Source organism: Ahaetulla prasina, chromosome 1 (assembly GCF_028640845.1).
Source record: "Ahaetulla prasina isolate Xishuangbanna chromosome 1, ASM2864084v1, whole genome shotgun sequence".
Classification (NCBI taxonomy): Eukaryota; Metazoa; Chordata; class Lepidosauria; order Squamata; family Colubridae; genus Ahaetulla; species Ahaetulla prasina.
Window position 1 is genome coordinate 375,973,076 of NC_080539.1, and position 26,950 is coordinate 376,000,025.

At 47.8% G+C, this 26,950-nt stretch overlaps 2 protein-coding genes across 5 annotated transcripts in view; one reads left to right on the top strand and one right to left on the bottom strand.

The window, feature by feature from the left end:
• PCSK4 (proprotein convertase subtilisin/kexin type 4) overlaps positions 1 to 7,941 on the top strand; it is a 33,343-nt gene extending 25,402 nt beyond the window's left edge. The window contains exons 13-14 of one of the 4 annotated variants that reach the window (XR_009152778.1): positions 1,556 to 1,675; positions 4,075 to 4,211. Coding sequence is in view for 3 of the 4 variants with exons in the window: in XM_058163694.1 (XP_058019677.1) it covers positions 1,556 to 1,675; positions 4,075 to 4,547 (593 nt within the window). In the remaining variant the exon portion in view is untranslated. Of the gene's footprint in view, positions 1 to 1,555; positions 1,676 to 4,074; positions 4,646 to 7,839 lie in introns of those variants that run through there. The other 3 variants (XM_058163696.1, XM_058163694.1, XM_058163695.1) reach the window with 3 other exon arrangements.
• A 1,863-nt stretch (positions 7,942 to 9,804) lies between these two features.
• CERS4 (ceramide synthase 4) overlaps positions 9,805 to 26,950 on the bottom strand; it is a 36,066-nt gene continuing 18,920 nt past the window's right edge. The window contains exons 7-11 of the mRNA XM_058163697.1: positions 26,771 to 26,863; positions 24,811 to 24,939; positions 23,252 to 23,358; positions 15,741 to 15,897; positions 9,805 to 11,861 (exon numbers count right to left, since the gene is read on the bottom strand). Of these exons, the coding sequence (XP_058019680.1) occupies positions 11,676 to 11,861; positions 15,741 to 15,897; positions 23,252 to 23,358; positions 24,811 to 24,939; positions 26,771 to 26,863 (672 nt within the window). The 3' untranslated portion in view covers positions 9,805 to 11,675. The remainder of the gene's footprint in view (positions 11,862 to 15,740; positions 15,898 to 23,251; positions 23,359 to 24,810; positions 24,940 to 26,770; positions 26,864 to 26,950) is intronic.

Here is a 26,950-nt window from a genome sequence, read left to right on the forward strand (position 1 = left end):
GGCTCGCACTCTCCTCCCCCCTGGGAGCACACCCGAACCGCTTGTTAAATGTCTGGCTCAGCCGCCTACCACTCTGTTCCCCATCTCGGACTGCCCACCTTGGACTGCCCTGACCGCTCCAGCAGCAGAAGGCAAGTACAGCCGAGTGCTGCCCCTGGGGAAGCGGGACTGGGAAAGGTGGTTGACCTGCGCCCGCCCGGCTGCCGGCCGTGACCTACCCCCATCCAAGCACCTCGCTAGCCACGCAGCCGCCGACCGAAGCCTGCCTGCCTCCAAGTGTCCCGCTGCCCACCCGAGCCAAGTGCCACGCGGCCGCCGACCGAAGCCTGCCTGCATCCAAGCCTCTTGCTAGTCAGCTGATCCAACAGCGAGGAGCTTTAATCGCTGACCAGAGAGACGCTTGGATGCAGAGAGGCTTCGGTCGTGGCCGCGTGGCACTTGGCTCGGGTGGGCAGCGAGGTGAATGGATCAGGTGGGCAGCGGCAGGACCGGTCAGAAATGACTTCTTTTAGCCTTCTGAGTAGTTTCTATGCCCAAACTGCAGAAAAAATAATTGCTACCAACCTGCCTTCCATTGAGGACCTGTATACTGCATGAATCAAGAAGAGGGCCGTGAAAATATTAACAGTTCTCTCACATCCTGGACATAAACTGTTTCAACTCTTACCCTCAAAACGATGCTATAGAGCACTGCACACCAGAACAACTAGACACAAGAACAGTTTTTCCCCGAAGGCCATCACTCTGCTAAACAAATAATTCCATCAACACTGTCAGACTATTTACTGAATCTGCACTACTATTAATCTTCTCATCGTTCCCATCACCAATCTCTTTCCACTTATGACTGTATGACTATAACTTGTTGCTGGCAATCCTTATGATTTATATTGATATATTGATCATCAATTGTGTTGTAAATGTTGTACCTTGATGAAGGTATCTTTTCTTTTATGTACACTGAGAGCATATGCACCAAGACAAATTCCTTGTGTGTCCAATCACACTTGGCCAATAAAAATTCTATTCTATTCTATTCTATTCTATTCAAAGCCATGGCCACCCGGTCACATGACCACCAAGCCACACCCCAAAATAAACCACGCCCACAGAACCGGTTGTTAAAAAAATTGAATCCCACCACTGCCCTGACTCCTATTTACGGCGGTTGCTGTGCCCCAGGGTCATGCTCTTGACAAAGTCCCGGGGGAAGCCAGACTGACTTCACCACCATGCTACTGCCTTAACCACTGCAATGATTTGCTTAACAACCGTGGCAAGAAAGATTGCAAAATGGGACAAAATTCACTTAACCAATATCTCACTTAGCAACATAAATTTGGGGATGAGTTGTGGCCGTAAGTTGAGGACTCCCTGTGTGTGTGTGTGTGTAGTGCGTGTAGGCAGTTTCTCTGCCTCTGCCTCCCTCTGCCCCCATGCAGAGCCCACATCCCACCTGCCCCTCTGCACCCAGGGTGCAACGGTTCTGGATTCTGTGATGCCCAGCCTGCCTTTCTGGAGCCTCACCTCTTTTCTTCCCTGCCTCCTTCCGAAGGGCTCCTCAAGAACTTTGTCTTAAAACTCTACGGCACTGAAGAGGACATGACAGCCCGACAGGCAGCTCCCTCCGTGGCGACCAAATGTACGCGGCACAATCGTGATGGGATGTGCCAGGGTGAGTCCTGGGGCTGTGGTGGATCAAGGAACTACCCAGGACAGCCACTCACATTGACAGGGCGAGCCCCTTGAAAATATATATATCTCCCGCGTAAAATTGGAAGTGTCTTGGCGACGTTTCGACGAAGTCTCATTCGTCAGCTTCAGCTTCATGCTTCTGGGAGCAATGTGTGACTGCAGCTGTTTCTTCCTTTTTAACTGCTTTTTAACTGCTAGCAGTTAAAAAGGAAGAAACAGCTGCAGTCACACAAGACCCATATATATATATATATATATATATCTATCTCGTCGGAGAACAAACCCCCACTGCCTTCGAGTGCTGATGATGTCACCTAGCTGGGTCATGAAACGTCTGCAAGAAAACAGCCAAGCTCAGAGAGCACCAAGGACCTCTCAGTTCAGCCTTGAATTACAGATACTGTCTTCTATCGGCATTTATCTTGGACACATCACTCAGGTGGTGGCCCACTAATAATTTTTGATGGCAGCTGAGCCTGTGGGACTCCGTGCCACCAGATATCAGAGACTAGTTTTACGTTTTTAACTTTTTATTCGTACGCTCCCTCTGTGAGGGAGATGGGGGGTTTCTAAATGAGAGAGAGGGAGACAGAGAGGGATGGATGGTTGGTTGGATGGATGGATGGATGGATGGATGGATGGATGGATGGATGGATGATTAGATAGATAGATAGATAGATAGATAGATAGATAGATAGATAGATAGATAGATAGATAGATAGATAATGGATGGATGGATAGATAGATGGATGGAGATGATATAGAGATGGATGGATGGATGGATGAATGGATAGATGATAGATAGTGATAGATAGATAGATAGATAGATAGATAGATAGATAGATAGATAGATAGATAGATAAATAGATAGATAGTGATAGATAGTGATAGATAGATAGAAGATGGATGGATGGATGGATAGATAGATAGAAAGATAGATGACAGACAGATAGAAGTAGAATTCAAATTACAACCATTAATGACTGTAAGAGGTTAGAAGAGCCCTGAAAAAAGGGACTTGCAAAAAGGGACTAGCATTCTTGTGGTCCCGTGATCAAAATTCCAGCGCTTGGCAACTGGCATGTACTTATGACAGTTGCAGCATGGTGGTCGCAACCTTCCCAGCCAGCTTCCAACAAGCTACGTGAATGGGGGAAGCCAGATTTGCTTAACAACCACACAACTCCCTTAATGACCGCAGCAATTTGCCTGACGACCTTGGCAGGAAGGCTGTAAAATCAGATGCGATGAGTCTCTTAACAACCCCATGCTCAGCAACAGGAATTCTGCCTCCCCTTTGTGGCCGTAAGTCAAGGACTATCTGTACACGAGTAGATTATCTTTGTCTGCCCCTTTTTGTCCTTGAGGACGTAGTACAGGTACTCCTCGACTTACGACCACAGCCAAACCTCCATCGCTAAGCATTTGTTTTGTTCCATTTTACAACCTTTCTTGCCGCAGTCGTTAACTGAATCACTCTGCTCGTTAAACTAGTCACACAGTCATTAAGCGAACCTGAGTTTCCCCGTTGCTGGTCAGAAGGTCGCAAAAAGGGATGACGTGACCCTGGTGGGACGCTGCCATTGTCATAAATGTGAGTTGGTTGCACAAGCATCTGAATTCTGATCACGTGACTGCAGGGATGCTGTGATGGTCCTTAAGTGTGAAAAACGGGCCCAAGTGGAACGACTTGCCTGCAGAAGTTGTGAATGCTCCAACACTGGAAATTTTTAAGAAAATGTTGGATAACCATCTGACTGAGATGGTGTAGGGTTTCCTGCCTGGGCAGGGGGTTGGACTAGAAGGCCTCCAAGGTCCCTTCCAACTCTGATGTTATGTTATGTTATGTTATGTTATGTTATGTTATGTTATGTTATGTTATGTTATGTTATGTTATGTTATGTTATGTTAAGTCCCTTTTCTCAACGCTGTCATAACTTTGAACGGTCATTAATTGAACTGCTGTAAGGCAAGAACTCCCTGTATTTTAAAAACAAAACTCGGCCAGTCGTTCCTCATCCGCCACAACGGTGCCTTCCTTGTTTATTAATTTTATTGATTGATTGATCAGATTTAGACATTGTTGCCTTGTCTTCCTGTGACTGGCTGGCCTGCTTCACGGTCCCCTTCCTCTTCCTCTTCCTCCTCACCTTCCTTCTCCTCTTCCTCACCTTTCTTCTCCTCCTTCTCACCCTCCTTCTCTTCCTCCTCACCTTCCTTCTCCACCTCCTTCTCCTCTTCCTCATCCTCCTTCTCCTCTTCTTCCTCCTCACCTTCCTTCGCCTCCTTCTCCCCCTCCCCCTCCTTCTCCTCTTCCTCACCTTCCTTCTCCTCTTCCTCTTCCTCACTCTCCTTCTCCTCCTTTTTTTTTCTCCTCAGAATGCCCCAGCCCTCTCCTCGCGGTCCGGCACCTCTGCCTCTCCTACTGTCCGCCCAGGTACTACCGCTTGTCCCGCCCGGCTCTCCACCCCAACGGGACCTGGCGCACCATCGAAGCCTGCGCCGCCTGCGACCCCTCTTGCTACACCTGCCTGGCCGGGTCGGCTCACAACTGCAGCGCCTGCCCGTCCCACAGCACCTACGAGGGCCGCACCCACACCTGTCCGCGCTCCCCCTCCTTCTCCTACCTGCCCCGCGGAGGGCTTTTCGCCCTGGGGGACACCCGCCTTCTGCTCCTGATCGTGGCCGTCTTGCTGGGCCTGGGACCCCTGGCCTTTTGCACCTTCTACGCTTTGTGTCGCCTGCGACGGCGGAAACAGGTGCGATCCGACACGGAGTCCGAGGCCGTCAACCTGGAACTGCTGTACCTCCACCGTCCCGGAGCCATGGAGAGCTTGAACAGAGTGTCCTAGAAACCGAGACGGGGCAGGCCGCCCCCCTCCCCCCCCATCCTGACTGACTTGAAACCTTCTCCTCTCCTGTTATTTATTTCTCCAAACGGGATCCTGGATCTTCCACAATAAATGCTCAGCCTTGAGAGTTGATCTCTGGTCCTTTGGGGAGTTTCCGGTGCAATTCCTCTCCTTCGGTTGTCCCAAAGGTGCTTTACCCCCCCGTCCCCGCCCCCTTTTTTTTTTTTCCAAGTGGCAACTGGACTTTCTGGTTTTTCTTTCAAAGAGGTTTTGCTTCTCCTCCGAGAAGCTTCTTCAGTTTGGTTCTGGGATTCTACTTCGCTTCAGAAGTGAAGAAGCTTCTCGGAGGAGAAGCAAAACCTCTTCGAAAGAAAAACCAGAAAGTCCAAAAGTGCTTTTTTTCCCCACAAGGCAACTGTGAACCTTTTTTTTCTTTTGAAGATGTTTCGCTCCTCATCCGAGAAGCTTCTTTAGCTCTGACCAGATGGTGGGGAACGGAAGGATTGATACTCCTTGCAGGCAGCTGGTCATTTGCATCCTTTTGGAGGGTCATTGAAGCCCTTGGAGATTTACCTGTCTCCTCAGGGTCACCTGAGTGGTGCTCCTGGTTCCTGGAGGCTGCAATTTTTCCTCTGGAAACCCATTCCTGCTCCCACACTGACTCCCTCAACTAAGCCCAGTTGCCTCCTGAAAAAGCACCTTTGGGACGACAGTGACCTGGATGATGGAGAACCTCTGCATAGGTCCTTGTCAGTTTTCACTGGATTTGGTGGAATGTGTTTGAGGCCAGAAGAAGTCTAAAAGATGATTTAATCCGTCTGGGGCCAGCATATACTTGGCTAAGTTGAAGACTTGTGCTAAGGACCTTCAATCTCACCTGTAAGGTTCCATCTCACCTGTTGGCAACACCAGAGAGTAGATCCACTTCAAGAAGGTAAGCAGGGTTGCTCCCAGTTGGAGGGAGTGCGTAACGTTCCGGTTCTTAAAAATCAAACTATTACAATCCTGGGACGAGTTTCGCATCAGCCAGAAAAGATTTGAAGCACACAGACAATTTCAAGATGCGAAATTGTTGGCCTCCTTGGAGGCAGGTGTTGGGAATACGGAACCACAGAGTTGGAAGGGACCTTGGAGGTCTTCTAGTCCAACCCCCTGCTCAGGCAGGAGACCCTAGACCATCTCAGACTGATGGCTTTCCAGTCTTCTCTTTAAAAACTCCAGTGTTGGAGCACTCCCAGCTTCCCCAAATAACATTGCTTGTCAGAAGCTGACCGGCAAGGTCAATCAATCAATCAAGCTAGTCCCTTCTAGACCCCTTCCGAGGTCTTCTAGTCCAATCCTCTGCTCAAGCAAAAGACCCTATACCATTTCAGATAAGTGACTGTCCAGTCTTTTAAAAACCTCCGGTGTTGGAGTATTCACAACTTCTGGAGGCAAGCAGTTCCACTGATGAATTGTCCTCACTGTCAGGAAATTTCTCCTTAATCCCAGGTTGCTTCTCTCCTTGTTTAGTTTCCACTGTTGCTTCTTGTCCTGCCTTCTGGTGCTTTGGTGAAGCTTTGACCCCATTTTCTTCGGGGCAGCCCCTCAAATCCTGGACTCCTGCTATCATGTCCCCTCTAATCCTTCTTTTCTTTAGACTAGACAACCCCAATTCCTGCAGTTGTTCTTCACGTTTTAGTCTCCAGGCCTTCAGTTGCTCTTCTCTGCACTTTTTCCAAAGCTTCCACATCTGCAGAATTCCAGGTGTGACCTTACTCAGGATTTATCAAGCGGGATTAAGACTCCACGTGATTTTCATTCTCTGCCTCTGTTTATGCGACCCAGGATCGTCTTAGCTTTTTTGGCTGCTGCCGCACACGGCTGGCTCGCGTTGAAGGGATCGTCCACTGGGACTCCAAGGTCCCTCTCACCGTTCCTGTTTTTGGAGCCAGGTCTCGCCTAATCTGTCACAAATTACAATCCTTGCCAAGTTTTGCATGAGCCCAAGATATATTTGAAGCACACAAAGCAATTGCCAGATTGATTCCTGAATTCCTCCAAAGGCAGGTGTTGGAGAATTGCAAGCTGAGGTAGTCCTCCATTTACAAACATTCATTTAGTGACCATTCAAAGTTAGAAAGGCCCTGGAAAAAGGGACGTGACTGTTCTTCACCTTTACGACCGCTGCTGATTCATATTTATGACGGTGGCTGCATTCCTGGGGTGACGTCATTCCCTTTGGTGACCCTCTGACAAGCCAAAGTCCATGAGTCCTTCGGGAGAAGGGCGGTATAAAAATCTAATAAACCAAACCATAAACCATGCAGGAAACCAGGTTCGCTTAACAACGGTGGCAAGAAAGATGGTAAAATTGGAAGCGAGCTCATTGAACCGATGTTTCACTTAGCAACGTAAATTTTGGGCGCCATTGTGGTTGCAATTCGAGAGCCATCAGGGTTCACTTGGCATTTTCTGCATTTCCAGGCAAAACCACAAGAGCTCTTTTCTCCTGCAGATAAGGCTTTCTTTCCTCTATCCAGCCTCTCTGCGGTCAACCTTTTCAGGCCTCCGTCGGGGCAGGCCTTCTTCCCAGAACTGAAACGGGGCCGGAGCCAAAATGTGGGGTAATGTACCAGGTGGTCCTTTGTTTTGAAATCTCTCTTTATTATTAGTCATGATTTATTCATAAAAACAGACTTCACATAGCCCTCTGTTTACCAGAAGGAACGCTGAGTGGCGAAGAGAATCGGATCAGAGTGCCTTTTCAAAAAAAACAATTTAAAAGCCAACAACCCCATCGCCTCCCTGTGCCAAGGACTCCATCAGACTCCCGAACCCAGTGCCTGGGGATGGGGGGGGGGGCAGCCCGATCTTCTCCCCCTTCCTGAAAACATGTCTGTAGTTTTGTTCCCCATTTTATTGCCATTTCGTCTCATATGCCTTGCACACAAAGGATGGTCTCTTTTAATCTCAATTTTTATTGTGTCTTTTTTATGGTGTCTGTATCATCTATGTAAGATGAAGTAGTGTTAGTTGTCTTACAACAGTTTTTAATACTTTTAACAAAGCTGGAAGGGATCTTGGAGGTCTTCTAGCCCAACCTCCTGCTTAGGCAGGAAACTCTACACCATTTCAGACAAATGGCTATCCAACATTTTCTTAAAAATTTCCAGTGTTGGAGCATTCACAACTTCTGCAGGCAAGTCGTTCCACTCATTAATTGTTCTAACTGTCAGGAAATTTCTCCTTAGTTCTAAGTTGCTTCTTTCTTTGACCAGTTTCCACCCATTGCTTCTTGTTCTACCCTCAGGTGCTTTGGAGGATAGTTTGACTCCCTCTTCTTTGTGGCAGCCCCTGAGATATTGGAACACAGCTATCATGTCTCCCCTCAACCGTTCTTCATATGTTTTATCCTCCAGTCCCCTCATCATCTTTGTTGCTCTTCTCTGCACTCTTTCTAGAGCAATGGTTCTCAACCTGTGGGTCGCGACCCCCTTGGGGGTCGAATGACAATTTGCCAGGGGTCGCCTAAGACCATCTGAAATATGGTTTTTTTTGTTTTTTGATTAGGGTAACAACGTTATGTTCAACCAGCAGAACTTTCAACTAGCAAGTTCTGTCAAGCCACCTAAGGACCTACCCCCCCACTTCCATTCGCAATCAAGTGTAACAATCGAGCACACCTGTTTAAAAGGTGAGGGGGAGGGAACGTTCACTCCTCCTTTACTCTCCTTACTTGGCCAGAAGACGCAGCCGTAAATTAGACACCACCAGCTTCTTGTCCGGCTACCATAGCCTATTCTCGGCTACCATAGCCGATCGCCGTCCTGCCTTTGCTTCGCCACCCCCCCACCCCCCAGGTCGGAATAAGGAGTCCTCTACGCCACGCACAGGTGCTACTTAACTTTGGGTTCCTTTCCAAAGCGGGGGCGAAGGAACGGCTCGGTAGCAGCTGCTGCAAAGCCTGGTGTGTGTTTTTTCTTGGAGCCCATCACCGACTCCGTCTTTTGGGTATTTAAAGGAAATAAAGTGATGTGTAAATTACACGGAGGATGGCGGTGGAGAGGCGGGAGGCTGTGTGTCTTGCAGATTGGGGCGAAGAGGATAGAAGGATTGCAGTTTGCGATTGTTGATATCTAACTTTGTAGAAACCAAATCACAGCATTGCTTGAGGAAAGTGTAGGCGCAAACTGCAAAGGAATTGTAATGCTGGGAAACCTAAAGTGAGCTGGGTCTTTCTCAGAGTTAAGTTAGTGGAACAAAAAACAGACATACTGAAGGGATTAGTGAAATAATAGAATTAGTAGAAACTTGTTTATTGCTTCTTGCATATATATATACAGTATATATATATATATATATATATATATATATATATATGTTTTCTGAGGTTTTCGCGGGTGTTTGTATGTAGGTCTTTGGTTATTCGGGTTTTCTCCCGCGTAAAATTGGAAGTGTCTTGGCGACGTTTCGACGAAGTCTCATTCGTCATCTTCAGGCACATTGAAGATAACACATTGACAATCACACATTGCTCCCAGAAGCACGAAGCTGAAGCCTGAAGATGACGAATGAGACTTCGTCAAAACGTCGCCAAGACACTTCCAATTTTACGCGGGAGAAAACCCGAATAACCAAAGTCCTACATATAAACACCCGCGAAAACCTCAGAAAACATACACACACACACACACACACACACATTATGCCTTTTGTAACTGCATACTGCAAATATCTGTTTCATGTAACATTGACATATATATATATATATATATATATATATTTGTTTTCTGAGGTTTTCACGGGTGTTTGTATATAGGTCTTTGGTTGTTCGGGTTTCCAATTTTACTTCCACTTCCAATTTACTTCCACTTCCAATTTACTTCCACTTCCAATTTTACACGGGAGAAAACCCGAACAACCAAAGACCTATATATATATATGTATGTATAATTTGCATTTATATCCTGCCCTTCTCTGAAGACTCAGGGCGGCTTACACTTTGTCAGGCAATAGTCTTCATCCATTTGTATATTATATACAAAGTCAGCTTATTGCCCCCAACAATCTGGGTCCTCATTTTACCTACCTTATAAAGGATGGAAGGCTGAGTCAACCTTGGGCCTGGTGGGACTTGAACCTGCAGTAATTGCAGGCAGCTGCTGTTAATAACAGACTGCATTAGTCCGTTGAGCCATATTATGCCTTTTGTGACACAAATATGCCGAATGGACTAACATCCTGGATTGTTGTTATTGAGATCTCTTCTGAAAATATCTGGCATCTCTCAAAATGTGTGATCAGAGCCTGGTCTCCTCACACCCTTTCTCTGGGAACGTATTTGTGTGATCAGAGTCTCTGAGAACTACCTCACCCTTTGAACCTTTGATCCTTCAGGGGACCAAGTGGTCAATTAAAAAGACAAAGAACGAAAGAGATACTGAAAGATAAACAATGATTGAGGTGTAAATTTGAAGTTAGATTATATGGCTGACTTTTACAATTGGTTAGAGTTTATGACTTAGGTTGCATGGCTTATTTTTACAATTAGATTAATTAGAATACTCAATGACCTTTTTGGCATAAAAAGACATCGCTTTGTCTCATGCTTTGTAGAATCTTCCTGCCATGTCCCTTGTACATATGTTCAGAACTTCTTACCCAAAACTTTAACTTTGATCAAAGAATAAAGTCTGCAACATGAATATGGTGAATACCCAATAGAAAAATAAATAAATGCAAACCATGAAGATAAAATTTCATTTATTTGTAATTTAATTATAAGCAGAAATATATTTTGCACAAAATATAATTACATATTGATTAAACATAAAGCTTTGGCTATGTTCAGTTTCTAACAATGAGAATACATCCTGTATATCAGATATTTACATTATGATTACAATTTATAACATTAGCAAAAGTACAGTTACTTAGGCCTATGAACGAAAATAATTTTACAGTCGCCACATCGTGGGGAATTGTATTAAAAGGGTCACAGCACTACAAAGGTTGAGAACCACTGCTCTATAATAATAAGGTAAAGGTAAAGGTTCCCCTCGCATGTACGTGATAGTCACGTTGCCGACTCTAGGGGGTGGTGCTCATCTCCGTTTCAAAGCCGAAGAGCCAGCGCTATCCGAAGACGTCTCCATGGTCATGTGGCCGGCATGACTCAACACCAAAGGCGCACGGAACACTGTTCCCTTCCCACCAAAGATGGTCCCTGTTTTTCTACTTGCATTTTTTACTTGCTTTCGAACTGCTAGGTTGGCAGAAGCTGGGACAAGTAACGGGAGCTCACCCCATTACATGGCAGCACAAGGGATTCGAACCGCTCAGCTGCCGACCTTTCGACCGACAAGCTCAACGTCCTAGCCCCCGAGCCACCGCATCCCTAAATCTATAATATAATCTATAATAATAGAGCTGTATAAAATAATAAGAGCCGTATAAAATAATATTGAAGAAATGGTGGAATAAAATCGGTGGGATTCAGATTTTTTTACTACCGGTTCCATGGGTGTGGCTTGATGGGCGTGGCATGGTGGGCCAATGTGACATATCCAATAAATGTATTCTTTGAGGAATCTACCTGCCTCAAGAGTTTTATTTGCTGTGGGTGCGTTACTTGGAACCCTGACATTAAATTGAATTGCTGAATTGTCCTGCAGCGAGTTGTTCTGTGGGAACTTGGCCGTGGTGAGTTGCCACTGTGAATTGGCCCTGTCCAATTGGGCACGACGTGTTGCCCCATTCCGAAGCCAATGCCTCACACACGTCTTCTCGCCATCTTTCTCCCCTTGCCCAATATGTGGCTCTCAGGAGACTCCGCCATTGCTGTGGGGGGGGGATCATTGTCTCCTTGAGGCTGGGCCCACCTCGCTCCCCTCCCCCCACTCCAAGAGGACCCCTCCAGGATCGTTCCTGATCTTCTGGAGAGATTTTGCGGCTTCTCACGGCCGCCGAGCTTCGGGGGGACATTGGAAGAGCATGCAATGAGCGACCGAACCGGGCACACAACTTTGGGGTGGGAGTCGGGTTGTGTGGGCGTCGTGCTTGAGCGACACCCCGTTTGAGGTCTAGGAGAAAGTCCGAGGTAAGGGCTGGGGGGAGAGCAGCGATGAGGAGCAGAACAGGCTGCAGCTATCTGGCTTTGGTGGGAACACCAGAGGGGGAATTCCCACCCTCCGTCTGCACGGACGTTCTCCGGGTGATGCCGGGCAGCCGGCGGTCGGACTGGGGATCCACGGTGCTGTTTTTCTGCTCCGTCTCCCGGTGGCCCACCTCCTCCTCGCTGGCCTCCGAGTGGCTCCGCAGGTCCTTTTCCATCTGCAAGAGAGAAACAGGCTGGAGACCACCTGAAGGCAGAAACCTTTGTGTGTGTGTAGGGGGGGGAGACATGGAAGTGGCCTCTTCCTTTGAAGAGACACAACTGTTGTTGAACCTGAGGGCCGCCCATCAGCCTTCTGGTGGCCTTCAGGCAAACCCAGGGCTCTTCAGGGGGAGGGGCTTCCCAGAGGGCTTTAACCCCCTGCAAGGCTAAAACTTCATTGTGACCCCTGATATCTCTCCCCAATTGCAGTCAATCCCTTCTCCTGAAGCTTTGGCTCCGAGAGCCCCAGTTCTGAATCATGGCTGATCTCTGGATTGTACCTGTTGGGATCCATTTTACGGATAGCCCTCGATCTACGATGGTTCGCTTAGTGACCGTTTGAAGTTCCAGCGTCACTGAAAAAAGTGACAGATGACCGTTTCTCACGCGGACAACTGTCACAGCATATCCCATGATCACGTGATCAAAATTCAGACGCTCGGCAACTGACTCGCACTTACGATGGTTGCAACGTCCGGGGGGGGGGTCACATCATCTGCTTTTGTGACCTTCTGAACGAGCCAAGTCCATGGCGGAAGCCGGATTTGCTTAACAACCAGGTTACTGACTTCTCCAGTGCAGTGATTCACTTAACGACCGTGAGGAGAAAAGTTGTAAAATGAAGCAAAACACACTGAACCAATGTCTCGCTTAGCAACAGAAATTTTGAGCTCAAATTGGGGTCATAAGTCGAGGAGTCCCTCTAGTAGTCCTTGAGTTATTATCAGAGCACCTACTTTCTGGAACGAACTTCCCCCCAGTTTACGCCAATTGCCTGACCTTCGGACCTTTCGCCGGGAACTGAAGACTTATTTATTTATCCAAGCGGGACTGGCCTGATTTTTAAACGCTGAATTTTTAAATTTTTAAATTTTAAATTTTAATTGTATTTTATTGGGTATTTTATATGGTCAATTGGAGGGTTTTAATTTTGGCCTTTATGGAATAAGTTTTTTAATTGTTATTTTAGTGTGTATATAAATTGTTTTAATGCAGGCTGTACACCGCCCTGAGTCCTTCGGGAGAAGGGCGGTATAAAAGTTTAATTAAATAAATAAATAAATAAATAAGAGTTACAACAGCACTAAAAAAAGTGACTTATCACCTGTACTCGTACATACAAGCGGCATAACAGCCCTACGGTCACGTGATCCAAATTCAGACACTTGGCCACTGACTCACAGTTATGACGGTTGCAGTGTCCCGGGAGTCACATGATCTGCTTTTGCAACTTTTTGACGAGCCTAGTCCATGGGGGGCGGGGGAACCGGATTCGCTTAACAACTGGGTGACTATTTTTTAATTTGCATTTATATCCCGCCCTTCTCCGCAGACTCAGGGCGGCTTACACAGTGTTAAGGAATAGTCTTCATCCTATTTGTATATTATATACAAAGTCAACTTTTATTGCCCCCAACAGTCTGGGTCCTCATTTTACCTACCTTAATATAAAGGATGGAAGGCTGAGTCAACCTTGGGCCTGGTGGGACTTGAACCTGCAGTAATTGCAAGCAGCTGTGTTAATAACAGACTGTCTTAGCAGTCTGAGCCACAGAGGCCCCTGAGTAACTTAACAACGGCAGTTATTCACTTAAAAACCATGTCAAGAAAAGTCATAAAATGGAGCAAAACACACTTAACCAATTTCCCAACATAGATTTTGGGCTCCATTGTGGTCGTAAGTCAAGGACTGCCTATATATATGATGCAAAGAAAGGGTGGCGTTCCATTAAAAAAAATAATATTGCAAAGGGAACTGCAGCGGAGATACAGCAGCGTAGAAGGGTTGTGTCTTTATCTTTTCAGCGGTGCCAAATATTTCCCAGCTGTTTTAGTCTGCTTGTTTGGATGTTGGTGATGAGTGGAGGGGGGGGGCATCCCTTATTTTAGTCTTTTTTTCCCTGAATGTATTTTGCATTTCTGCACAGTTTCCAGTTCTTCCACACACTCTTGAGAGCACAATATCTTTGTCTGGCTTTTTTTTTTTCTAGAGGTAATTGGACTTCCTGATTCTTCTTTGAAGACATTTCGCTTCTCATCTGAGAAGCTTCTTCAGCTCTGACTGGATGGTGGGGAATGAAACAATTTCTACTCCTTGCAGACAGCTGGTCATTTACATCCTTTTTTAGAGAGTCGTTGAGGCTGCTTAAAGCTTCATCTGAGTCCTCAGAGTCACCTGAGTGGTGCAAATGGGGGTGGAGCCTTCTTGGAACAGCTGAAAGGATTGTGTTGTAGACTGGAGATAGATGATGTCGTATCCCTTCTGTTGAGAGAGGCCCGTTCAATTTGGACGTAGATGACCTCTTTGACCCCTCTTTCAAACCAGCGGTCCTCTCTGTCCAAAATGTGGACTTTGCTGTCTTCAAAAGAGCGGCCTTGGTCTTTCAAATGCAGGTGGACGGCTGAATCTTGTCCTGATGGGTTTGTTTTCCTAGGTCAATGTCAGCAAACTTGGCTCTTTTAAGAGTTGTGGACTTCAACTCCAGCTGAGGAACTCTGGGAGTTGAAGTCCACAAGTCTTAAAAGAGCCAAGTTCGCAGACCCCTGTCCTAGGTCAATGTCAGCAAACCTATGGCACGCGTGGTTTTAATTATAGTGGTTTTAATTGGTTTTAATATTTATACTATTTTTAATAATTTGGCTTTTAGAATAAGTTTTTTAATGGTTATCTTAATTTGTACATATATGTTTTTTACTTGCCTGTGAACCGCCCTGAGTCCTCCGGGAGATAGGGCGGTATACAAATACGATATAAAATAAAAAAAACGCATGCCGGAAGCAGCACACGAAACCATCCCACGAAGAATGCGCAACCTCGCTGGCTCCTATTCCGCGTTCCTGCGATAACACTCGTGCCGGTCAGGTGGCCATTGTGTACGTGGGAGCAGCGGAACCTGGAAGAGCGGCATTCCATCACACATGCACCTGAACTTCCAGGTTGACGTCACGCGCATGCGCGGTAGCCAGCTGTTCGTCGGGCACACATCCATGCTGTTATCTGGGTGTTCGGGTGCCGGCTCACGCATGCGTGACAGACCGCCACTCTTCCGGGTATTGGCTCTCCTGCACGCGCGAAGGCCAGCGGGGCCGTGCATCCCTCGTGGGATGGTTTCGCGTGCCACTTCCGGCACTCAGGCCAGCACACGGTGACGTCAAAGGTTCGCCATCACTTTCCTAGGTTGTACCATGGGATTGTGAAGTGGCTGTTTTGTTTCCCCCAGTGTACAGATCTGCATATGACTCACTGCATTGTACTGCATATACCACGTTGCTCAGTTTTTGTCTGGATGTCTATGGAGATTCTCAGCCATCTAGGTTATGGTTGTCCTAAAGGTGCTTTTTCAGGATGCAACTGGACTTTCTGTTTTTCTTTGAAGACGTTTCACTTCTCACCCAAGAAGCTTCTTCAGCTCTGACAGGATGGTGGGGAATGGAAGGATTGATGCTCCTTGCAGACAAAGCTGGCCATTTGCATCCTTTGTCTGGCTCCTGGCCTTAGCAAAGGTGCTGGTAATGATTCTGTTCCCGCAACATGCCAACATCCACACCCACAATTAAGGCCTCTTGTAGCCAGCTTCGTTTCTCGATGTCTTTTTGGTGGCAGAGTCGGCCAGTTTATGAGCCCACGTTTTGCAAAGACAGGAAACGATCATTTGATTCAGTAAGGGAGGTTAAGCAGAGTTTTCCTTTCTGCAGCCAGAAAAACAAGTTGCCAGGAAGTTGTCTCCTTCCTGATGCAATTGGCAGTTGGGGTGGGGGGTGCTAGCAGTTTGCGGTCCTCTCCCCCCTCCCCAATAGGTGCCCTCCTCCCCTGAATGCCCCGTTTCTGCCCTTACCGTGCCACGGATCAAGAACCGATAAACCATGCGAACGATTAGGTAGGACCAGAAGACATGGAGGAGCTGAAGAACTATCAGGAGGGCGTTGAAGAAGTAGTAGCCGAAAAAAGGCTGGTAGATCTCCATGGAATAATAATATGTGTTGTAGAGTATCCTGGGGGAGAGGGGGGAGGAAAGGAGGAAGAAAAAAGTTACCCGTACTTTTTAAAACTGGTATAATCCATGCAGGAAGGAATTCAGGTTGTCTTAAGTGAAACCCTGCCTGCCCTTCCGCTTTTCTTTGCTTTACAGACCTGCAAAGGTTGTAAATGTTAGGTTTGGGCAGTAACGAGGCAGGAGACCAGGGTAGTGACAACAGCTCTTTAATATACAGTGAACCCAGCAACCAGTACTGGGGCAAACCTCTCTTTATATACAATTCGGCCGGTGGCCTCAACCAATCAGCAACGTGCTAATTCCCGCCAAAACTCTTAAAGATACATTACACTCCTTCCCTCCCAGAAAACACTTTACTCATATTTGCATAAATTTAGCATATTATTTCTCTACGTAGTCGCGCAGGTACGCTGGGCGTTTCCTAACTCTCCCGGACCTGCGCAGTTCATTTTCTGGGAGTGAGTCGAGCTGACCGGAGGGACTGCTCGTTCCTCTCAGCTCCTCCTCCAGGCCATCCGGCCTTGGATTACTTGCTGAGTCGTGCCTGCTGTCCTCAGGAAGGACCGGATGGTGTCGCTGGACCTCGTCTGAACCAGATAAGTTCCCCGTTTTTTCTCGGCTTGAGTCAGCTGTGGGTTCAATCAATGAGTAGTCAGGGCCCGTCTCATCTATCTCTGGTCTAGTGTTAATTCTATTTCTTAGCTGATCTATGTGGCGTCTCCACACCCGGCCGTCCTCTATCTCTACGAGATACGACTTGGGGCCCGTGGTGTCTATGATTGTTCCCTTTAGCCAGTTTGGGCCGTCACCGTAATTGTGTGCCCATACATAGCTTCCTATGGCCAGTTCTCTTGTTTTGCCTGGTGTTGTTTTGTACCCGTCTGGCGTGTAATTCGGGTTTAAACGGTCTAATGGGCATCTTAGTTTTCGTCCCATCAGTAGTTCTGCTGGGCTGCGGCCAGTGGCCACACAAGGGGTTCTGTGTTGTACCGTTAGGAATGCATCAATATGTGATTGCCAATCGCCTGGGCCACTTCTGGACAATGCCTCTTTCGCGCTCCGGACGAAACGTTCAGCAAGGCCGTTCGTCGCAGGGTGGAAAGGCGCCGAGAGGGCATGTCGGATGCCCTCTTCTGCCAAGTACCCCTCAAAAAGTGTCGCGGTGAACTGTGGCCCATTGTCTGACACTAGAGTGTCCGGCAACCCGTGCGTTGCGAAAAGGTGCCTTAGTGCTGAAATGACAGCGGTTGTGGATTTCATTAGGATGATCTCCAACCATTTGGAGAATGCATCCACCACTATTAGAAACGTTTGGCCGTGGAAGGGGCCGGCGAAGTCTATATGTATGCGGGACCATGGGCCTTGGGGTTTCTCCCACTCCCGGATTGGGGCCGTAGGTGGTAGTGGTCTGGATTCCTGGCACACTTGGCATCTGCCAACCTTGTCGCTAATCTCTTTGTCCATTAGGGGCCACCACACATAGCTCCTAGCTAAACCCTTCATTCTCACGATCCCAGGGTGACCTTCGTGCAGAAGTTCCAGAACTTTTCCCCGCAGTTTCTCTGGAACAACCACCCTATCCCCCCAGAGCAGGCAACCCCCTTGCACTGATAATTCCCCGCTTTTCTTAACAAATTCTTTGAAACGCTCGCCCGGCGCAGCGGGCCACCCTCTTTGAACCCAACCAATTACAGTTCTCAAAGTAATGTCCCGGTATGAAGCCCGAGCCACCTCCTTAGACGTGACTGGGCCAGAGTCCAGAGAGTCAATTAACAGTATGGGTGTCCCCGGAGTGGGGTCCTCGATCGCCCCTGGCAGTGGGCATCTGCTTAATGCGTCCGCATGCCCCAACTCCTTTCCTGGCCGATGCCGCAGTTTATAGGAGTAGGCAGCTAGAAAGATAGTCCATCGGGTCAATCGGGGCGAGAATGCCACGGGTGTTGGCCGGTCGCCAGCCAGCAACCCTAATAGTGGTCTATGGTCTGTAATAATTTCAAAGTCTCGACCAAAAACGTATTCGTGAAATTTTTTCACTCCTGAAACTATGGCTAGGGCTTCCTAGCCCTAGCCCTATCCAACTGACTATAGTTCCTCTCTGCCAAGGACATCGTTCTGGAGTAGAAGGCTATTGGGGCTTCTGTGCCATTCGGGAGTCTGTGGCTGAGCACAGCCCCCACCCCATAGGGGGATGCGTCGCAAACTAACACCACTGGCATTGTGCTATTGTACTGGATCAGTAAACTATCGTTCGATAGTAGGTTTTTTACTGCCTCGAATGCTCTAGCTTCTGCCTTTCCCCAAGACCAAACAGCATTCTTTCCCAGTAACTTATGTAGCGGCTCGGCAACCGTTGCCTTATTTTTCAAAAAGACCGCGTAAAAGTTCAATAGACCCAGAAATGCCTGTAGCTCTGTTTTGTTTCTGGGTGCTGGGGCCTTTTTTATTGCCTTGATTTTGCTCTCTGTGGGGTGAATTCCTTCCTTGTCTATTCGGTAGCCCAAGAAATCTACGGATTCTACCCCTATTTGGCATTTGTTCAATTTAACTTTTAGACCGGCTGACCGGAAAATGCCCAAAACTTTTCTCAATCGCTCCCCTAGTTCTTCCAAATTCTCGGCGGATACCAACACATCATCAAAATATGGTACCACCCCCGGGAGCCCTTGCAGAAGTCGCTCCATTAAATTTTGAAAAAGGCCAGGTGCCACACTCACCCCAAACTGTAACCTGGTACATTTAAAGGCACCTCTGTGTGTTACAATTGTCTGGGCTTCGGCTGTGTTGGCATCTACGGGCAGCTGTTGATAGGCTTGGGCCAAATCTAATTTGGCAAAAATGTGCCCTTGCCCCAGCGAGTGCAGCAAGTGTTGCACCACTGGAACCGGGTAAGCGCTTTTTTGCAAGGCTTTGTTTAAGGTCGCCTTGTAGTCAGCGCAAATTCGAACTGACCCATCTGGTTTTACTGGGGTGACGATTGGCGTCTCCCATTTCGCGTGGTCGACTGGTACTAGTATCCCTTGACTGACTAGTTTGTCTATTTCCCGGTCAATCTTGGGCTTAAGGGCGAAAGGAACCCTCCTCGCTTTTAACCGTATGGGGGCTACCTGAGGATCTAAATTGAAAGAAATAGGGGTCCCCTTGTACTTGCCCAGGCAGTCTTTGAAAACATCTTCGAATTCTTCCATGAGGGCGTCCTTTAGGTTAAAGTCGTTTCTGTAGATGCCAGTCACTCCCATGCCCAATGCTCGAAACCAGTCTAGTCCCAACAAGCTTGGCAGGGTCCCCTCGACTAGCGTGATGGGCAGGGTTTTCTTGTGTGGTCCGTACTCGACGCGGACGGATGTTGTCCCTCGAACAGGGATGCGATTCCCTTGGTAGTCTTGAACTTTTAGCCGCTGTGTTCGCAGTTTGCGCTTGGCGATGTTCGGCAAAGCTTTCGCAAAAGTGTCAGGACATGATTGTGATCGCTGACCCTGTGTCCACCTCCAGTCGGCACGGCACTCCTTCGATTTTTGGTTTCGTGAAGATTTTCTTCTCTAAACGGGTCGCTGCACGACCCACTATCACGGTCGTTCGATTTGACTTCGCGCCCTTTTTGTTTTGACCAATCACGGGTCGCCTTGCCGATCCCGTGCTCTGATTGGTTGGTTTGAATTTTCGGCGGGAAGGTTGGGGTGCTCGACAGACTTGAGCCAGGTGCCCCTTCTTCTCGCACCGCCGACATGTAGCGTCCTTGAACTTGCATTGTTGACGCTGGTGTTGCCCTCCGCAACTTCCGCAGTCATCCCGGTCTTCTTTTCTCGGTCTCCCGGTGTGGAAAACTCCTTCCTCATCCTCGCCGTCTGATTCGGTCTGGATTTCTTCGTTGTGGACCGGAGTTGATTTCGCGCTCGCCATTGGTGTGAGCGGCTTTTGTAGGGTTTCCGCTGCTTGGGTGGACATCTCATGAGCTCTGGCTTCGTCCAGAGCGTTTGCCAGCGTTAGGTTGCTCTTGGATAGCAGCCGCCTCCGCAAACGAATGTCCCTGACCCCACGGATGAGTTGCTCCAACAGTTCCTCATCCAAATCTCGGTACCCACAATATTTGGAGGCTTTCCTTAGGGCGGCCATGTATTCGCTGATGGACTCGCCCTCTTGCTGTCTGCGCTCTCCAAATTCAAAACGTTGCACGTATTTGGACGGTGTTGGCGCGAAATGGTTCTTCAATAGGTTCTGCAGAGTTTGCCACGATACCGATTGTACCGGCGTTGGCTCTGCCAGGGCTTCTGCGATGTCGATGACCTCGGGACCGCAGTGGCTCAGGAAATACGCCCTTTTTCTGTTGTCTGGAACTCCTTGCAGTTCGTTCGCCTCGAGGAAGCTCTCGAAACGGGTCATGTATGTCCCCCATTTCTCCTTGGATGGGTCAAACGGCGCGGGCGGTGTGTAGCTGGCCATCGCTGCGTTTCCGCCCTGAATTTGCTGGGTTCGGTCCTCGTTGTGCGTTCAGCTCTTTCCTGGTTCTTTTAGCCTCGGGATCCCATCCTCGTCGCCAGTGTTAGGTTTGGGCAGTAACGAGGCAGGAGACCAGGGTAGTGACAACAGCTCTTTAATATACAGTGAACCCAGCAACCAGTACTGGGGCAAACCTCTCTTTATATACAATTCGGCCGGTGGCCTCAACCAATCAGCAACGTGCTAATTCCCGCCAAAACTCTTAAAGATACATTACAGTAAACATGAGACCGCCTCACAAAGTTAACGTTTCATCACTGTCGCTAATGCGAATGGTCACTAAACGAGGCAGTCAATAACCAAGCACGAGCGGTAGCAACTTTCTGTGGCTGTTGCAACGGTTTAATCCTTCAAACCAAGCTCCCCACCCATGAGCCTTAATTTCCCTAAGGAGTTGTTTGATGGGCAGATGGGCAGCCTAGAAATGGAATGAATGAATGAATGAATGAGTGAGTGAGTGAATGAGTGTGTGTGTATGAATGAATGAATAAATAAATGAATGAACAGGTAGCCCTTGACTTACAGCACTGAAAAAAGTGACTTATGGCCATTTTTCACACTTATGACTGTCGCAGTATCCCCATATCTGATCAGAATTCAGACCCTTAGGAATTGACTCATATTTATGACGGTTGCCGTGTCCTGCGACCTCCTTTTGTGAACTCTTACCAGCCAAGTCCATAAGGGAAAACAGATTCACTTAACAATCCTGTTACTCGCTTAACAACGGCAGTGACTCACTTTGCAACGGTGGCAAGAAAGCTCATAAAATAAATTGGGGCAAAACTCTCTCAATTTCTCACTTAGCCGCATACATTTTGGGCCCAATTGTGGCCATAAGTCAAGGAATAAAAGGAAGTTCCATATTGGGTATATCATACAAAATGATCCTAACGAATGTGCTCATTTATCATTCGGAATAACAGAGTTGGAAGGGACCTCGGAGGTCTTCTAGTCCAACCCCCTGCTCAGGCAGGAAACCCTATATAAATATACCATTTCAGACAAACGGTTATCTAATCCGTTCTTAAAAACTTCCAGCGTTGGACTACCTGGGGCAGTTTTCCTGGTCTGTGTGTTACCTCCCACTTCCGGAGGTAACATCAGCGCTCCCCAATCTTTCCCGCTTTGCGGGCTGCTAGGAGGAGGGGGAGGGGGAGGCGACTGTCCCATGCAAGTGGCGCTGTAAGGGGAGAATAAGAGGGGCCCCCTTCTAGCACAGCAAAGTTTGGGAGGCCTGAGATGGGTTCAATATGGACATTAATTGCCTGATGCAAGTAGAAAGGAAAAGTTGTAACCAGCATGGGCATCTGATTTCCCCTGAAAATAAGCCATCCCCCAAAAATATTTAAACGCAGAGCTGGAAATCAGCAAGAGGCACCCCAAAATAAGACCTCCCCGAAAATAAGGCCAAGCGCTTATTTCGGGATTCAAAAAAATATAAGACAGGGTCTTATTCTGGGGGAAACGCAGTAGCTGACATGGACACCGTAGCTCCCCATATGCCAGAATGAGGGGTGGGGCTGAGGCTGCAGGAAAAGAGGAAATCTATGCTTAAAGTACATGTACGGATAACCATGTTGTAACATTGAGATTAAAGGAATGGAAAACTGCCCCTGTTGCTATGACGGTATGGACAGATTCCGAAAATCATGTGATTTGTGGTTTTCAGCTACAAAAGACAAAGTTGAATAATGGGAGGTTGCCAATCATCCTCACATCATCCTTTTTGGACTCCTTGTCCGATTGACCCTCATTGCAATGTGATTAATATAAGTGCTCTATGCTTGCTATGCTTTAAATTCGAATAAAGCTCTGAATCCTAAAGTGAGACTTTTTCTGGTGTGCTGTCTGTTCAATTGTTATTTGTTGTTGTTGTTGTTAGTTGCAAAGTCGTGTCTGACCCATCGCGACCCCATGGACAACATTCCTCCAGGCCTTCCTGTCCTCTACCATCCTCTGGAGTCCATTTAAACTCATGCCTACTGCTTCAGTGACTCCATCCAGCCGCCTCGTTCTCTGTTGTTCCTTTCTTCTTTTGCCCTCAATCTTTCCCAGCATTCGGCTCTTCTCCAGTAAGTCCTTCCTTCTCATTAGGTGGCCAAAGTATTTGAGTTTCATCTTCAGGATCCGGCCTTCTAAAGAGCAGTCAGGGTTGATCTCCTCTAGGACTGACCGGTTTGATAACCTTGCAATCCAAGGGACTCGCAGGAGTCTTCTCCAGCACCAGAGTTCAAAGGCCTCAATTCTTTGGCGCTCAGCCTTTCTTATGGTCCAACTTTCTCAACCATACATTGCAACTGGGAAAACCAGAGCCTTGACTAAACACACTTTTGTTGGCAGGGTGATGTCTTTGCTTTTTAGTACGCTGTCTAGATTTGCCATAGCTTTCCTCCCCAGGAGAAAGCGTCTTTTAATTTCTTGGCTGCAGTCCCCATCTGCGGTGATCTTGGAGCCCAGGAAAATAAAATCTGTCTCTACCTCCATTTCTTCCCCATCTATCTGCCAGGAATTGAGAGGGCCGGAAACAATGATCTTATTTTTCTTTCAACTGTTATTAAGTGCAGCTATGCTCATAATCAGGTTTTTCTCCTGACAGCAGTCAAACATGCACACATGCAACTCCATGGACGCGCAACCCGCACCCGCTGCTCGCACAAACGGAGCTGCACATGCACACGTGCCCGCCCGCCACGGCCCAGGGATTGTGGACCGTTGGGCTCACATGCTGGTTCAAAGTGGTATTTGAATATAAACTGGTGGGTCCCGAGGTGGGAGAGGTGTCAAAAAAGTCTCGACGGCACCCAAATTATTGCTCTCAAAGCCCAGCCCTTTTTCCATGTGTCCCCAAAACGTACTTGCAAGGGAAAATCCCTATGCGAGTGACCAGGAATACCGCTGAGAAAGCAACAAAGAGGATGTCACAGGTTTTCTGCCACTTCGGGTAAGTAAACATCTTGGCGGCCTGTGGAGAAAAAGAGAAGCGGGGAGGGAAAATGTTGAGTGGCCCTGGTTCCTTTTGTGACAAATGCTTCAGGATGTTCAGGAGACGGCGGCCATTTTCCCTGGGTCTCCACTGCAGCGCCTAGCTTCTTCCCTCCCAGAAAAGGAGGTTGGGAATTGTAGTTTGGGGAAAATGCCAGAGAGAAATATGGAGACAAGTTAGCGTGCAAGCAAAACCTGGTGGGAACATCTGGAATATTGCAACCAATTTTGGTCACCATACTACAAAAAAACAACAACACCCTCAACATCTTTTTTTGTAATGTGTGACCAAAACTGGATGCCGTATTCTAGCTGTGGCCTTACTAAGGCTTTATAAAGCGGCATTAATACTTCAGGTGATTTTGATTCCATGCCTGTGTTTATACAACCCAGGATAGTATTTGCTTTTTTGGTGCTGCCGCTCATGGTTGGCTCATGTTGAAGGGATCGCTCACTAGCACGCGAAGGTCCCTGTCTCAGTTCCTGTTTTTAAGCCAATTTTCACCTAATCTGCACTAGTCCGTTTGGCTTTTTCCTGCCTAGGGAATAGAATAGAATAGAATAGAATAGAATAGAATAGAATAGAATAGAATAGAATAGAATAGAATAGAATTTTATTGGCCAAGTGTGGTTGGACACACAAGGAATTTGTCTTGGTGCATTTGCTCTCAGTGTACATAAAAGAAAAGATACATTCATCAAGGTACAACAGTGGCTAAGACGCTGAGTTTGTTGATTGAAAGGTCGGCAGTTCAGAAGTTCGAATCCCTAGCGCTGCCGTGTAACGGGGTGAGCTCCCGTGACTTGTCCCAGCTTCTGCCAACCTAGCAGTTTTGAAAGCACGTAAAAAAGCCAAGTAGAAAAATAGGGACCACCTTTGGTGGGAAGGGAACAGCGTTTTGTGCGCCTTTGGCATTGAGTCATGCCGGCCACATGACCACGGAGACGTCTTCGGACAGCACTGGGTCTTCGGCTTTGAAACGGAGATGAGCACCGCCCCCTAGAGTCGGGTATGACTAGCACTATGCTTTACCTTTACCTTAGGTGTAAATCCTTGCTTTTCTCCACATTAAATTCCATGCTGTTGGATAGCCCCCATTCTTCATCTCTGCCAAGATCTTTTTGGATCCTGAGCTTCTCTACTGGCATGTTGGCTATTCCTGCCAGCTTAGTGTCACCTGCAAATTTGATCAGTTCCCCTTCTATTCCCTCATCTGAGTCGTTTATGAAGATGTTGAACAGTCTATGGAGCCTTGTGGTACCCTACTGCTCACTTCCCTCCGTGTAAATGTACTCCCATTAAGGACTACATGTAGTACCATGTAATGGCACCATGTAGTCCCATTAGGAACTACTTGTCGAGTACAGTATCAGCCAGTTACAAATTACAAGAGGAATAAGAAGCATCTGATTCCGATTAGAGTCATGTTACCTCCAAGAGAAAGTCCGAAACATCGTGCAGGAACATGACGAGCGAACCGATACGGAGGAAATTTAAGCAGAAAGAGAAGCCGATGAGGAAGAGGGTGACCACGTGGTGGATGATCTGCTCGTGAAGGTCCTGCAGGGAGAGGAGAGGACAGAACGGAGGGATTTTTGAAGCTGCTCCGTGGAGGCCGGAACCCCATCATCCTGGGGAAGGGCTCAGAGAGGAACTAGATGGCTTGTGACCCAATGGGTCACCGTTCAAGGTCTTTCCTTACCTAAACAGAGAACGAGAATGACCAAGAGTGGTCGAACAAGCAGAGAGAACAGATTCCTGCCATCTTTATCTCTGAGTCTCTTGTTGGAAACTGGCAAGGAGCATTGGAAATCTCCCGGTTCCTTCTCTTCCCCTCTCCTTCCCATTCCCTTCCCGTCATCTCTTCCCATCCCTTTTCCTCATCCCTCCCCTCCCCTTCGTCCTATCTCTTCCCCTCCTCCCTCCCCTCCCCCTTTCTTCATCTCTTCCCATCCCATCCCTTCCCCTCATCCCTCTTCTTCCCTCCCCTCCCCTTCTTCCCATCTCTTCTCCTCATCCATCCATACTTTCTTCTCCCCTCCCCTTCATCTTTTCCCTTCCCCTTATATCCCCTTCATTTCTTCCCAACCCTTCCCCTCATCCCTTCCCTTCATCTTTTCCCATCCCTTCCCTTCATCCCTCCTCTTCCCTTCCCAACAGGCAGATAAGCAGCTCCTGCTGAATGGAAGAGGTAGCAAGGGATTGCAAGACTGGCTGGGAAACTGTCACGGAACATTGCAGATGAAGTTCACATGTCCGCAGCAGCCAGTAGCAGTGAAGCAGCCACAACCTTCCCTAATTTCATTCCCTCTTCAGTCATTGGTCCCTGATTTGGGGCGCGTTCTGTAAGTTAGCTCATTTGGAGGTATCCTGGTTCAAAAATGGCCTCCCTACAGTGCATTATTTTGCCTACTTAAAGATTGTAGCAAGGTTTTCGTAATCTATAGATGCCTTGCATCTGTAGATATGCTGAATTAGCATCCATGGTTATTTTAAAATAACGTTTTGATTGATTGATTGTGTGGTTTTAAAATTAGCCAACCCAAGTTGAATGTTGTGTCTGCACCCCCCGAGCCGGGCCCCCTGCCAGAAAGTGACTCGGAAAGTGAGGGGGAAGGGTCATCAGGACTTACCTCAGGAGCACCGGCTTCCCTGGCTCAGCTCCAGGAGCCAGAGGCAGGCCAGGTGGAGGAGATAACAAGGCCTCCATCCCCTGACTCTTCCCCCCCCAGGCCATGCCTCCAGACCCAGCTGATGGCAATCAGGCCTGGCTGGACCCTAGGATTCATAGGCAGGAGAGGTGGGAACAACAGAAGCAGGGGTGGGGCAGGCCTAGGAAGTGCTGAGTCATGGAGCCACACCCCACAGGATATAAAAGCAGCAAGGGCTGCTATACCACTTTATGGCAAGCAAAGCAACTGCTTAACTAGAGCTGAAGTACTGTTTGTTCCTGGTTGCTCATCGGCATCAAGAGAGATAACAGAGTCACTTGGCAGACGCTTGCTAGTTTGCTGCCAGAGCTGATAGTTGCCGGCTAATTAAGTCATCGCTCGGACTGAGGCGAGGGGGACAGAACATGAATGCTGACTAGGTGGCTCAGTGGCTAAGACACTGAGCTTGTCGATCAGAAAGGTCGGCAGTTCAGCGGTTCGAATCCCTAGTACAGGTCTCCTGCAGGAGCAGGGGGTGGGACTAGATGGCCTCCAAGGTCCCTTCCAACTCTGTTACTGTCAAATTGAGTTCTTATTGATGAGATGAGCACCAGTGTTAAACGAAAGACATAAATTCTTTTGGGGGGGGCGGCCAACCTGAATGGAGGAATTGTGTTCCTTCTTGGATCTGAACGGGGGTTTCCTGACCAACCGTGTCTCTTCTGCCAGAGACCACCTACCATCCTTTTCACGTCAAAAGGTAGCAAGATGACCAAGGAGCAGTAGAACGAGAACTGCAACAGGTAGTAGCCAAAAACGCTCGTCTGGAGAGGCTGCAACACACAAAGGGGGAAGAGGCGGAAAGAACAGGAATGGCACAGTGCAGAGCAACAATAAAGTTGTGTTTTTCACGCAGCTAA